The sequence below is a fragment of the Loxodonta africana genome, chromosome X, assembly GCF_030014295.1.
Source record: "Loxodonta africana isolate mLoxAfr1 chromosome X, mLoxAfr1.hap2, whole genome shotgun sequence".
Lineage (NCBI taxonomy): Eukaryota > Metazoa > Chordata > Mammalia > Proboscidea > Elephantidae > Loxodonta > Loxodonta africana.
This window is the reverse complement of record NC_087369.1, coordinates 21,412,290-21,426,374: the sequence shown is the minus strand read 5'-3', so window position 1 is coordinate 21,426,374 and position 14,085 is coordinate 21,412,290. Positions and strand designations below refer to the sequence as shown.

The 14,085-nt window shown below is 43.1% G+C and overlaps 1 protein-coding gene across 3 annotated transcripts in view; it reads left to right on the top strand.

Moving 5' to 3' along the window:
- The window catches only part of SH3KBP1 (SH3 domain containing kinase binding protein 1), a 383,658-nt gene that overhangs the window by 66,719 nt on the left and 302,854 nt on the right, over positions 1 to 14,085 (top strand). For all 3 annotated transcript variants that reach the window (XM_064278074.1, XM_064278072.1, XM_064278078.1), the window contains exon 2: positions 4,955 to 5,112. Coding sequence is in view for 2 of the 3 variants with exons in the window: in XM_064278072.1 (XP_064134142.1) it covers positions 4,955 to 5,112 (158 nt within the window). In the remaining variant the exon portion in view is untranslated. The remainder of the gene's footprint in view (positions 1 to 4,954; positions 5,113 to 14,085) is intronic.

Here is a 14,085-nt window from a genome sequence, read left to right as displayed (position 1 = left end):
TGCAGAGGACACAGGAAAGGGTCCTTAGAGGGGGCAGGAGAGACACAGCCTAGAGATTAAACAAACAAGCTGCAAAGGAAGCCATACACAGGTTTCCTCCTCTTAGAGAAGCCTGATATGTAAAAATTCATCTTCACGGGAAAGGTAGAGCAGGAAGTGATTATTCATGTTACAAAAGAATTAACCACAGGATCCTTTAAATAGCAAGCTCCTTTAGTACACTGAAGATATGACTCAATTTGCAAAAATGTGATTGGCACTTGACATTTTAGTAGCACCTTTGTTTGGGCAGAGAGTGAACTGCCTGTATCACATGCAAGTTAGCATTCAGTTTGTCAGGTCTTTACTGGGCACCCACTGTGTGTCGTAGATGCTCATAAGGGACCACCACAGAACTAAGGACGATCAGTAAATCAGGAAAGACGAGCTAACTAGGATATTGGGAAGATTCAAATATTACGCAGTTAGGCTTTATTTCCACCACCCGTCTGTCAGTTTGTGTGCTGCTGTGATGCTGGAAGCTGGGCTACCAGTATCTCAAATACCAGCAGGTCATCCACATTGGACAGATTTCAGCAGAGCTTCCAGACTAAGACTAGGAAGAAAGGCCTGGCGATCTACATCTGAAAATTAGTCAATGAAAACCCAATGGCTTACAACAGAATATTGCCCGATACAGTGCTGGAAGAATAGCCCCCTAGATTAGAAGGCACTCAAAATACACAGTGACCTCAACAATGGCCTCAAGCATACCAAAGATTGTGAAGGTTGCGCAGGATGGGGCAGCATTTTGTTCTGTGGTACATGGGGTTGCTGTGAGTCAGTGTTGACGCTATGGCAATGTAACAATAAAAACAGCATGTTTTATTTCTCTCTGAGGCCCTAATTTCTCATCCCTGGCCTTCCTCATAGCAAATAGTTATCTAGTGCTGCTATAACAGAAATACCACAAGTGGGTGGCTTTAACAAACAGAAATTTATTTTCTCACAGTTTAGGAGGCTAATCCAACCCAGTGCTGTCGAGTCGGTTCTGACTCATTGCGACGCTATAGGACAGAGTGGAACTGCCCCATAGGGTTTCCAAGGAGCGCCTGGTGGATTCAAACTGCCGACCCCTTTGGTTAGCAGCCATAGCACTTAACCACTATGCTTAGGAGGCTAGGAGACTGAATTCAGGGTGCTGGCTCTAGAGATAAAGGCTTTCTCTCTCTGTCAGCTCCGGAGGAAGGTACTTGTCTCTCCTGCTCCTGGGTGATCTTCATGTAGTGTAACATCTCTCTTTCCCCATCTCTGCTGCTTTTGCTCGTTTGTTTAATCTCTAGTGCTTAAGAACTCGGCTGCTAACCAAAAGGTCGGCAGTTCAAATCTACCAGCCACTCCTGGGGAACCCTATGGAGCAGTTCTGCTCTCTCCTATAGGGTCGCTATGAGTTGGAATTGATTCGGGTTTAGGTTTTTTTTTGGGGGGGTGTTATATTTCAAAAGAGAGTGACTTAAGACACACCCTGTACTAATCCTGTCTCATTAACATAACAAAGACAACCCATTCCCAAATAGGATTATAACCACAGGCAGAGAGATTAGGATTTACAGCATACAGTTTTGGGGGACACAATTCAATCCGTAATATCAGGCATCAATTACTGTGTGTCACTGTGCTCATCTTAAGAGCAAGATGGGAGAAAAGCCAGAATGCGCTTCTATCTAGTTTGTACCAACAGTCAACAGTTGTTTACTTCTTAGGAAACATACTCTTCTTGAAGCGGGTTCTTTTGTCCTCTTCCGGCATTGACCTTGGTAAACCCAACTACAGAACCAAGAGAATGTGACTTGTTTAGGAAGAGGCAAGGATGTGTTCAGGAAGTCAGTTGGCTCCTGGGTCCCTGAAAGTACACAGAGTTTTAGTTCACCAGCAAGACTGGCCCTCTGACCATCTTCTTCCTTAGAAGCCTTCCTGATCTCCCCACTTCTCTCCTGGGCATGTCCCATGTGCTGCTCCTCAATTTCACTCATGACGTTATGTTCCCCATCAGAAAAGCAATGAGCTTTCATCCCCAAGTGCTCATGAGATTAGCCTTGGGGAGCCTAGGTCAGTGTTCCAAGCCATTTCTTTTTTTAAGATATAATACTTGCTGTTAAAAAAAAAAATTGAGTATTTCCCCATATATGTTTGTGTAGATTTTATATGTATATATATAAAACAGATTTAGAAAATCCAAAAGAAGCTTCTATACATTTATCATGAGGTTTAGTGAACTTTTGAAAAATACGGGATTGAGTACTGAATGACTTTAGACATTGGTAGAAAATGAAGACATTTGTCTTCATGTTTTAGGTGCATAGTTTTAAAATATCTTGTTAATCCTGGTTGTTCCATACTATAATTAGGTAACTTAGACCTATGTCAAGGGTGGAAGTGAACCCGTATTACAAATTTTCCTGATAATTTCAGGATTTTTGGTCATCTCCCTCTGAGATCTGATTGGCTTTTCCTTGTATTCACCTCCCAACGTGGCTGGCAAAGAAATCGCAAAGTGTCGGCTCTGCATTTTGTTTCCTTGGCCTCATCTTGAGTCTTGTCTACAGCCCCAACTTTCTTTGCACAAATCTCATCTGCTTAGTGAGGGCTGTTTTAGTTAAAAGGAGGAATATCCATGGATATGTTTTGCCAGGAGGCATCACAGAACTGCAGGGTGTCCCATGGTGCTGAAGGCGCCACCTTGGCAGTGCTCCATGCTGACTTACTGCTGCCTGGGGGACCCCTGCCCTTTGAGGGGGACCCGTGCCTGTCTGACCTAGAGACTAGCTGAAGTAGCCACAGTCTGTCTGTAAATGGAATCTTAGGGACGTTGAATTTTTCTTTTTTTTTAATTAAAAAAAAAGGAATCGATATTCTAATTATCCCCCTATAATCTCAGCGGATCCCTAAAGTGCGTGCATCTCACTTTGGAGGGCACCAGCTCAGGAAGGAAGTGTAATTTCTTTGCTGAGCTTCAGTTTCTTTAAGTGGGAAAATGGGCGTCATAGCATTGGGAAGATAAATGAGATAATGTAGGAAAATTGTCTGGCATATGAACAGCAGTCACCGTAACCTCAGCTCATAAAGCAAAACTTTAATTGATCAATGTCTAGGTTATTTGCAGAAAGCTGCTTTTTAGTTGACCTGGTTCCGATTATTCCGCTGGCCCCCTACGTGCTGGGGAGCAGAGTATTATACAAGAACACTGGAATGTTGCTGCGTGTGTGCTTGTCAGGAACCAGGAGACATCCGAAAAGGTTGCCTTGTTTATGTGCTTATGTGCCTCCTTTCTGCTGATAAGTGATGAGAATGGTCAACTCAACTTCATCCTGGGCAGATTCCTGACACGAGTGAGCCAGCTAATTTTGGAAGGAAAAAATGATGTAGGGAAAGAAATTCCACTTGGAATTGCTTATGAACTGTCTGGTTGAGTGACACTATGAGAGAAAGGGAAGAGCACACCTGTCTGTGTGGGCAGGGCCTTCTGAACTGAAGTAGCTTTTGGAATTTAGCCGTAATTTGTCCATAATGGAGATGCAAAGCCCGTTTGACAGGGGCACTTGGTCCTGGAAAATCTACCCTGAGTGTACTGTGGGTTTTTAAAAAAAATTTTTTTTTAAAAATCTTTGCCAAACCAAAGGTCACTAAGATTTTCTCCTATGCTTTCTTATAAGTTTTACAGTTTTAGTCTTAAATTTAGGTGTGTGATACATTTTGAGTTAATTTTTTACATGCATTCTTCATAGAGCTCGTACTAATTGCACATTCATCTGCAGTCCCAGGGTGCTTGACAAATACCTCTGTGAAATCCTTCACTGCTACCTACATTGTCGTAGAGGTGCTGGTTGGTCTGCCTGTCTTCACTACAGGCACTCTCAGTGTAGAGGCTCCCCCCATCCCCCATCTCATGCACTTTTTGCATGCACAGAACTCATACTTGGTACCTGGTTCAGTATATTTTGATTAAATCAAACCACAAACCTTATTTAACAAATAGTTTCAATCTTTCTTCTTCGATTCATTTACCACGACTTCTAAGTTGCTAATTCACCATTTTGGGTGTTACCTAATTTTTTCTACCCTTGTGTGCATTCACACGTCACTCATTCATTCATTTATTCATTCAGAGCTTCAAATAAAAAAGGAGGTCAGGAGACTTGTCTATATTGAGGTGAGCATAAGGAGAGGCCCAAAGTCTAGATGAATTGAGTAATCAACCTAGGGCTAAGTTGACCAGTCCATGGCTTGGCTAGCTCTGCGAATTTGCATAGGCACTCTGGAAATAAGAAGAGCCATCGGCCTCACAAGTTGCTTCTACCTTTTACCAAGGATTACAGATGATCATAGAGTGGGAAAACAATGGAAAATGGTATTGCTGCCTAAGAATTCATCTGTTCTGCTATAGGCAGTCTGAGACGTTGGTCTGGCCAGCCGGACCCTCTGTACGAACTGCCTTTACACGTGTTGTCACTGGGAGGTGAGTGTGATCTCTGTGAGGTGAGGGTGATTATCACGTACATTTTGTAGAACTGAGACTCAGAAAGGTCAGCATCACACAGTTAGCACTGGCAAAGGAGGCGGCCTCAGAGCCAAACTCAGGTCTCCTATCTACTTGGGAAGATGATGCTGGGCCTCCTCTGGGTGCGGCAAACATTGCTAGCTGTCTGTCATTGTGTGGTTTCCCCTCTGAACCCCCTGCTGGCCCTGAGACCTGTAGGCCACTCCGCCTGGGCCCGACCATGAGTAGCACTTGGCAGTTTCTGTGCTATGCGCCTCAGGTTAACCAAAGTCGGATGGTTGTGTGTAGCTTTGTCATTTTGAGTACTCATAGAGGGGAAGCCCCTCTCCTGTGACCTCACTGGACTTCATAGATGCTGGACCTCAAATATCTCCATCATCTGAGTCTAAGTTGTTCTTTCTCTGCTGTTCCTTTCAGTGGAGGCCATAGTGGAGTTTGACTACCAGGCCCAGCACGACGATGAGCTGACCATCAGCGTGGGTGAGATCATCACCGACATCAGGAAGGAGGATGGAGGCTGGTGGGAGGGGCAGATCAATGGCAGGAGAGGTTTGTTCCCTGACAACTTCGTAAGAGTGAGTACAAAGCGAAACCCTTTTCATGTCTCCTGCGTGGGGTCTGCTGCGCAAAGGTCGCGGGTCACTGGAGGTTGGATTTCATGGGACGCTCTTAGGGGATGCATTGACAGCTTGACCTCCTGTGTGATATCAGCAAGAGTGGATATGGCTTTGCCTTTGAGATCTGGGCATACCTGTTTTGAAATTGACTTTTTAAGGTCCAGAATGATACCTTTCCAAAGTGTATCACTTCTAAAAAATGCCGGAAAAATACAAAAGTTGTTAAATTGTTTTATTTATGTACTTGATTATTTGCTTTATAGTTTAAAAGAATTTTGCCCTTTTCCATTCCACGCAAAATGGAGCTGAAACTCAATTTTGACCACTTAAGTAGCCCAAGTAAATGCAGAATTCAAATTATGCTACATTGTTCACCTTTTGTGTTCACATTGTCTTTTTGGTAGGATATTATTATTTTCCCTTTCCCCGTTTATGTCCATGAAGCACTGAATAAAACATGTTTGTTTTTTTTTTTAGTGAGGCTTTAAAAATTACGCCTTTTGCAGAATTTATCTAGGGTTTAATTATAAAAATATAAAGGATTCACGTTAATGTTACATTACTACATTAGTAAATAATAGTTTGTGCTGTTGGGTAAAAAGGGACCACCTGGGGCCTGCTCTCCATGGGAAATACCAAATAGATCTAAAAAATCCCTGTACTATAAACTTCCTACCTGATACCAGAGAAAAATGGAATGTTCTCAATAGTAAGAGCTACGTTCTCAGAAACAAGCACAAGTTCCCAGGTCCCCTGGTGGTGTCTGGGTGGGTTCGAATCGCCAACCTTTCTGTAGTACTCGGATGTTTAACCGTTTGCGCCATCCAGAGAAGCAGGTAGCCCCGCTAAAAGAGCCCTGAGGGCTGAGTGGGAAGGTTTTATGAAAAGAAGTTATTAATGAAAAATGTTGATACACTCCAGACTTCCAGCCCCCTAGGAACTGCACTGGGCCCTCTGCCTTACCCCTAGAAAAGAGTCAGTTAGAACACAGTGTAGTCTTGCTTCAGGATCTTGCCTCAGGGTCATATCTACTATTCTTCCCCCCTTCTCCCCTTCCCCACTTCCTTCCTCCCTCGCTTCCTCCCCCCCTTTCTCTCCCTCCTTCCCTCCACCCTCCTTCCCTTTCTTTTCTGTGCAGAAAGCTGGGGAGAGTTTTGTTGGTAACATGCTGATAAACATTGCTTTCTGTAAGTAGTTACAGGAGTATACACTCTTTTTTTCTTGAGCTGCACTTGAACCAGGAGCCGTGGTGGTGCAATGACGGAGCACTCAGCTGCTAACCAAAAGGTTCATAGTTTGAAACCGCCCAGCAGCTCCATAGGAAAAAGGTTGGGTGATCTGCTTCCATGAAGATTTCAGCCTAGAAAAGCCTACGGAGCAGTTCTCCTCTGTCATATAGGTTCACTATGAGTTGAAAATTGACTCGACAGCACCTAACAACACTTGAACCTAGCAAGGCTGTCCAATTTTAAGAGTAGGGGAAAGCATTACATCTGGGTCATGGGGATAGACTGTTGATGTGTAAATGGGAGTTAGTTTCAAACAAAAAGCCCTGTTTTGGGAAAAGGCCATCCTTGAAGTTGAGCCAAATTAGAGTGTGGAAGGAGGGTTTTTCAAGATAAAAGGGGCAAAGCTCAGAGTGGGCATGAAGGAAGAAGGACTGAGAGAGGAGGACTATGGGAAAAAGAAAGGAGGACACTGGGAAAGGGAGGGGACTACAGCATCTGTCCAGCTTTGCCCTGTTTTGAAAACCTTTAACATGTCCTCTTGGCCTCATGCCCCCTTATTCCAAACCACAAATACACAGAATCAGAACACTTCTCAGTTGGGAGGTACTTATAAAACATACCGAATTTACTCAGGCCTTTAACAGATGTAGTAGCCGGAGCGCTGTAAGTGTTTGGGGAGGGTGCAAGGGAGCCAGGGCAGGGAGAGCAGTGCAGGAAGGACTCACACAGGCTCTGGGACCCCAGGGGTCCTCCTTGTTCCCCACACACCCTCCCGGGAACAGAGGACTCCCTCGCCTGTGAAATGGGGATAATATGGTCCCGTTGCCCCCACCAGGTGCGCTCTCCACCTACTCTGCCTTCCCCTGGGCTATGGCTCACGGGGAGCCCTGGCTGGACACAGCCCGGAGGGAGGGAGGACAGTGAGGTCAGGGCTTCATGGCCCTGGCTCCCTGCCTGTGGGGTTGCCTGGTCCTGGCTGGGCCCCTCTCGGTGGTCGCTGCTCCTATGAAGTCTGCCTTCTTCCACATCCTCTCCCTCACCCCTACAAGTCTAGAGGGTGTTTTTTAGCCCCGGCTACTACTTTTTTTTACTACCTTGGGATTTCGCTACACACTACCCGTTTTGTAAAAGCCTCTATTAATTGCACCTTCCAAACCAAAAAACCAAACCCATTGCCATTGAGTTGATTCCGATTCATCGCGACCCTATAGGACAGAGTAGAATTGTCTCATAGGGTTTCCAAGGAGCAACTGGTGGATTCGACCTGCTGACCTTTTGGTTAACAGCCAAGCTCCTAACCACTGTGCCACTAGTGCTCCAATTGCTCCTCAAACCTGTGGAAAAACCAAGCCCATTGCCATCGGGTCAATTCTGACTCATAGCGACCCTATAATTGCTCCTCAGATTACGCTAATTCGAATGCACCATCTGGTTGCTTTTGAGAGCCTGGCCACCTCATCGGGCCATTCTGGAAGTAAATGAGACAGTGCGGGGAAGTCACTTAGCACATTGGCCAGCCACCTACTAGTGTACCACTGCTCTTGTTACCAGGTAAAGGAATGGACCCTCTCCCCCGGGCACGGATTCCCCTGCTCTTGCCTATTCAGTTGTCATCTAACCTCGGCTTGAGCACTTCCAGTGAGGGGCAGCCATGCTCCTGGGAGGTGCCTGTTCCACTACTTGTGGCTGTTGCATTTGACGGAAGAAGAAACTTCTATTCTTTCACATGGCTGAGTCTGTTTTCAAGTCTTTACCCACTGGCAATGTTTTAGGCCTATTATTGAAAATTCAGTAGGTGGATGCAGTGGAACTTAACAACGAAAACTCCTGTAGTGAATTCTAAAAGCAGAAAAATACTTCTTTAAGTAATAATAGTCCTATTGGCATAGGTTTGCAGTTTTGAAAGAGGTTTTACATATGTCTTATTCAGCTCAAGAGTAATTTAACCCCAAATTGAATTGGGCGAACTTGTGGAATCACATCGTTTCTTTGCATGCCTTTATGTTGATGATACCATTGTTGGAAAGCCTACCTTAAGAGTTGTCTGGATTCATTTATCAGAGTTAATCAGTGTCCCATTTGATGGTCTGCCAAAGGGTTGGGGTTCAGTATCCACCTTTAATTCTGTATTGCCTCAGTCTCTCAGGAGAAAAATCCCAGCCAGCCCCCTGCATTTCTGTACCTAACCAGGCCATCCTGGGTATCACCAGCTCTCAGGCTGAGATTTATTGGTGCACATCAGTGGACCCAACTAGGTTTCGTGGCCTTTTGGGTTTGTCCCTCTTCTTTTATTTACTATTTACTTTTATTACTGGTTAGGTCTTATTTATTTACTGTAAATGTAGAAGAATAATCTTTTTAAATCCCCTCCCCTTTCTTCTCCCTACCACTCTCCTCACCTGCTCTTTTGGGGTACATTTTTCTTTATCCCTCTCTTTTTTTATTCATTCATTTTTAAAGGTATAATTTACATAGAGTAAGATGCATAAGGGTATGGCTTGATGATTTTTTACTTAAGTATGTGCCCCTGTAACCACCGTCCAGATCAGTACTATTTCTGACCCTCCAGAAAGTTCCATCATGTCTTTTGCCAGTCATCCCTGTTCCCCAGGTGCTCCTCCTCCTAGGTAATCTATCATCATAGATTTGTTTTGCCTGTGCTTGAATTTCATATGAATGGAATCATACTGTATGTGCTCTTTCATGGCTGGCTTTCTGTACCCAACAAATTGTTGCTACATGTGTCAGTGGTTGGTTCTTGCTGTATTGTCTCCCCTTATAGGCATATGTCATAATTTATCCATTTTCCTGTTGAGGGATATTTGGGTTCTTTCCAGTTTGGGGCTTTTATGAATGAAGGCTTTGAATGTTCTTATATAAGCCTTCTTCTGGACTAAGCACTCATTTCTCTTGGATATATTCCTAGGAGTGGTATTGCTGCCCCCACTCACTTTGGCATGTGTACTTTTCTCTGTGTTTAAAGCTGTGGCCTCTGTGGGGGCACACCTGTGCCTTGAGCCTCATTTGTGCCCCACTAGGCAGCCTGAGTCTTGTCTTCATGTAGTTGCCCTATGAGTGTGGCGGGTAAGAAACTCTGAACTCCAAGACGCCATCTCCCAAGGCCGATTTGATTGTTAGGCCTGTGAACGATCAAAGCTAATTCTGAAATTGTTACAAACATACAAATAGTGAGTGTGTGCAAAGTTTTATCCAACTCATTTAATGGGAGAACTAGCAGAATGACAACTGATTCAATGAGCATCTGAGTAATGGATAAAAAGTCAGCGGAAAAAGTAATGCTTACATAGGATTGCTAAATTAGATTCAAAACCGGTTAATGTCTTAGAGGACAATGAAAACGTCACCTTTGGGGTTATCATCTGTTCCAGAAAAGAAAAGTAAAAAGCAACATACCTCATCATTTTTCTCCATGTTAACCTCTGACTTTACAGGATTGTGAAGTGTGTAGGCCCTTGTAAATTGTTAGTTAAATCAAGTTACATTTCCAGAGACAATCAGATGACCCTCCCAGGGGCTTATTAGTAAGTACATTGGCATGGCATTAGAAGGTCACATGATCCTTTTTTTTTTTTTTTTGCCTAATTTCCAAGTTTTGGATTTTTTGGGAAACAGACCATAATGTGGGATATAATAATAAGAGGTGCTAGGGTGAACCCTCAAAGGTGTTTATTTTAGAAAATAAGATGGCTGCCCTTATGGGACCTCAGACTGCCACAGAAAACTGAAAGACATTAGGCAGATATATATATATATAATACATAATATATAAATATCGGAAACCCAGGTGGCATAGTGGTTAAGTGCTATGGCTGCTAACCAAGAGGTCAGCAGTTCGAATCCGCCAGGTGCTCCTTGGAAACTCTATGGGGCAGTTCTACTCTGTCCTGTAGGGTCGCTATGAGTTGGAATCGACTCGACAGCAGTGGGTTTTTGGTGAGTTTGGTTTATATATATACACACACACACACACACACACACACACACATATATATATATATATAAAATGAAACCTGTTGCCGTTGAGTTGATTCTGACTGATAGTGACCCTATAGAACAGAGTAGAACTGCCCCTAGAGTTTCCAAGGAGCACCTGGTGGATTCGAACTGCTGACCTTTTGATTAGCAGCTGTAGCTCTTAACCACTACACCACCAGCCAGATGTAGGTTGTTTTATATAGGGGTTCATTTTCACATGTTGGATTTAAATAGCAGTATCTTCCTTTTTGAACCCTACCTCAGATCCAGACAACAGTGTACTTGAGGCAAGCAAAGGACTTAGCAGCAGTCTTTTTCTGAATTCTCCTGACAGGGAGCCATAGACCTGTATTTCTAAGTGGCCAGCTACATGAATTTCAGAAAGAAAAAGCCTCAGAGCTATAGCTTGGGCTGCTACTCATGTGTTGTCTGCTTTGTGGGGGGGCAGGGAGTGGTGGTGGATAAAGCGCAGCAGGACCCGGGCCTTCCACAGTTGTGGCTCACAAATAGACGTGTGGAAAGCAGGAAGCTGTGGTAGGGGTTGAAAGAATCGGCTTGTTGATCTTTAAGTTGATCTGACACTGTGAGGAAGTGAGCTGTTTGCTCTGCCTGTTGGTGTATGTGTTAGGTAAAAATCCATTACACACTGCGTGCACCAGTGTTGGAGGGTGAGTGTGCTTACTTGTAGCTTACGTGTCGTCTGCTGAGTGTGACAGTTGTCAGCTTGGTTTCCCTGTCGCCTCAGCTTCCTTTGCTAGGTGTGTTGTATATCTCTTTGGCGTATTCTGAACTTTTTTGGTTTTAAAGAAACTCTTGGTAAGAGGCCATATTTGTGTAAAATGGTAAGTGAACACAGGTTTTATTTTAACCAGTGAGGTGGAAGCCCAGTAGTTTGCATACTTGCACCACTCTGAGATAAAGCTTGCTGTCACTTTGCTGCTCTTCATTTATGGAAGAATCACAAATCTACTTCAGCAAGTATCATTAAGTAGACTTTTTCAGGGGCTTATTCTATATTCAGAGACCCTCCAGTGGATCTTTCTGTCAAGTTTCACTTTTTTTCCCCCAACCCAAGGACCATTAATTTTGTGAATAATACTGATGATTGTTTTCAAGATATTTGTCTCTCTTGAAAAGATAGCAGGAATTTTGTAGGTGTATTTTATAACGTGCAGAGCCTCTTTTTGCTCACAACATTGATTTAGTCTTGACCTGCTTGGGTGTATATGGGTCTGGTCTTCTCATTTGAGTAAACATTTACTGGGGTGTCTCCTAGGTGCTAAGCACCAGGAGATATAAGTACAAGCAAGCCACATTGTATTGAGTATTGTATTGTCACAAGGTAACTTCTCCCACAGAATGATGGCTTGAGCTCCTGTGACCTGGCCTTCAGTCATTTGGCACTTTGGAGAACATGTGTTAAAATGCCACTTGAGAAGGTTCTGATGGGACTTATCAGGCAAATCTGTTTGAACATGCAAAAGAAGCCCACAGTTATTTTTTTTTGGCCCTGACTGTTATATTACTGTATGGAATAAATAATGGCTATATTTTATATAAAAAAAAAATTTTTTTTTTACATTTTATTTAAGGCTTACCATAAGTCTGGCATTGTGCATATATCTGACTGTATCCGTCTATGTCCAATGACCAAATTTGTTGAGCACTTACTGTATACGAGGCAAGAAGGAGACTAAGCCTTTGACATTTTATCTCCTTAAATCCTTATACCACCCTATGAGGTAGATACTATTTTTATCATGCCCATTTTTCAGAAGAGGTAACTGAGGCATCTCAAGGTTAAAAGACTTACCAATGGTCACAAAAGCTAGTGAGGAGCAGCGAGAACATTTGAACCAGGGCTGACTGGCTCTAGAACCTGAACTCACACAGGCAGCATTGTCTGAGTGTTTGCACTGTTCTGATGGGATCAAGCCCTTCACCATTATTGCCTGCTGCATTACACCTTACCCTACTGTGTGACCACTCAGGTAGCTTGATGCTTCTTAATTTATTTTCTGAATTTTAAAGCATACTCTTCAAAAATTGACTGTTTCAACTCAAAAGGGCAACCTTTGCCTGGACTTAGGGCTTGTACAATTTTTCCTACAAATTTTGAAAGTAAGGCAATTAGGGAAAATTTTACATTTTACTGTTTTATAAGCAAATTTGTCATTTTACAGTGTTCAAGATATGCTTTGGAGAGGGAACTCCACTGCCTTTTCCATCAGTGGTGAATAATCCAGGTTTGTGACTATACAGTTGTTCCCCATCCACGGGGCCTTTGAAAGCAACCAATTTCAGCTCAAATTATTCTTTAAACTTTAAATATATAGTTTTCTTTCAGGAAAAGCAACTTCTGAAAACTAAAAACTTGAACCTGTCAGGCACTGTTGTGAGAAATTTAACTGCAAGAAGAAGTGATTAAGGACGAGTGTAACCAGTAAGGGTCTGCACTGCTTGGCAGATCCCTCAGGCTTTGTAACAGTTGCAGTGGAGGAAGTGGGGTGGGTCTTGTGACTTCGGGAAAGCTGTGACCTCAGTGAGTTTTAGTCCCCTGACCTAGTTGATCTTGGTGATTATGGATAATGGAATCTTTTCTTAATAACAGGATTATCGAATCTTAGCTTAGAAAGAGACTTGGAGATCATGTGTTTCAACCTCGAGCTTTCTAGCAGATCAAAATCTAAGCCATCTAGGACATTGCCATGATTATTACTGGATATTTAAACGTGTGAAGTGTGGAAGTTCCACAAGGGACTCCATGCCAGTGGGTCTCAAGCCTGGCCCTGCTCCTGGCATATTAGATGAATTTGGAGGTGGGAGCAGGAGTTGGGATAGGGACCTTGGAATATTTTTAAAAGTTTAGACATTTCTGCTGCTGTTGTACAATGGTACTGACAGGGCAGCAGCATATTATATTTTATCTTTTCTCAAAAACATGGATTGGTAGTCTATGACCTGTAGTTCTATATTTGCAAATATTATGGTGTTATTTTTTTTTAAAAAACAACTTTATATTTAAACACCTGAAGTAAATATAAAAGGATACAAAGTCATGTCGGAAATTATAAAAAAAAATGTTTACTACAAATACTTGAAGGACATAGTTATATGTATACAGTGTTCAATTTGAGTCCATTAGAATTGATACATTCTAATTGTCCATCCCACCCCCTACCTGGCAGAAGTTTTAGGAATGGGCCCCAGAATTCCACTCTCAAATCCCCAGAAACTGTGAAAGTGATGAGGTGACTTTAAAAAACAAAGCTTATCCAGGTGGGCCAAATCATATCATATGAGTCTTAAATAAGCAGAGGACTTACGCTGCCAGGTGGAAGAAGAGGATGTCAAAGAGATTCAAAGCATGAGAAGGACTTGATGTGCCCTTGCTGCTTTGAAGATGGAGGGGTTATGTGGGAAGGAATATGATGGGTAATCTGTAGGAGCAGAGATAGATCTAGCTGCAAGCCAGCAAGGAAATAGAGTCCTGAGATCTTTAGCCACAAGGAATTGGATTCTGCTGACAACCTGAATGAGCTTGGAAGTAGATTCTTCCCTTGAGTCTCCAGATAAGAGCCCAGGTCATCTGACACCTTGATAATTGGCCTTGTGAGACCCTGAGCAGAGAACCAGCTGAGGTCATTCAGACTTTTCACCTATAGAACTATGAGATGATATATGTGTGTTGTTTTATGTCACTAAG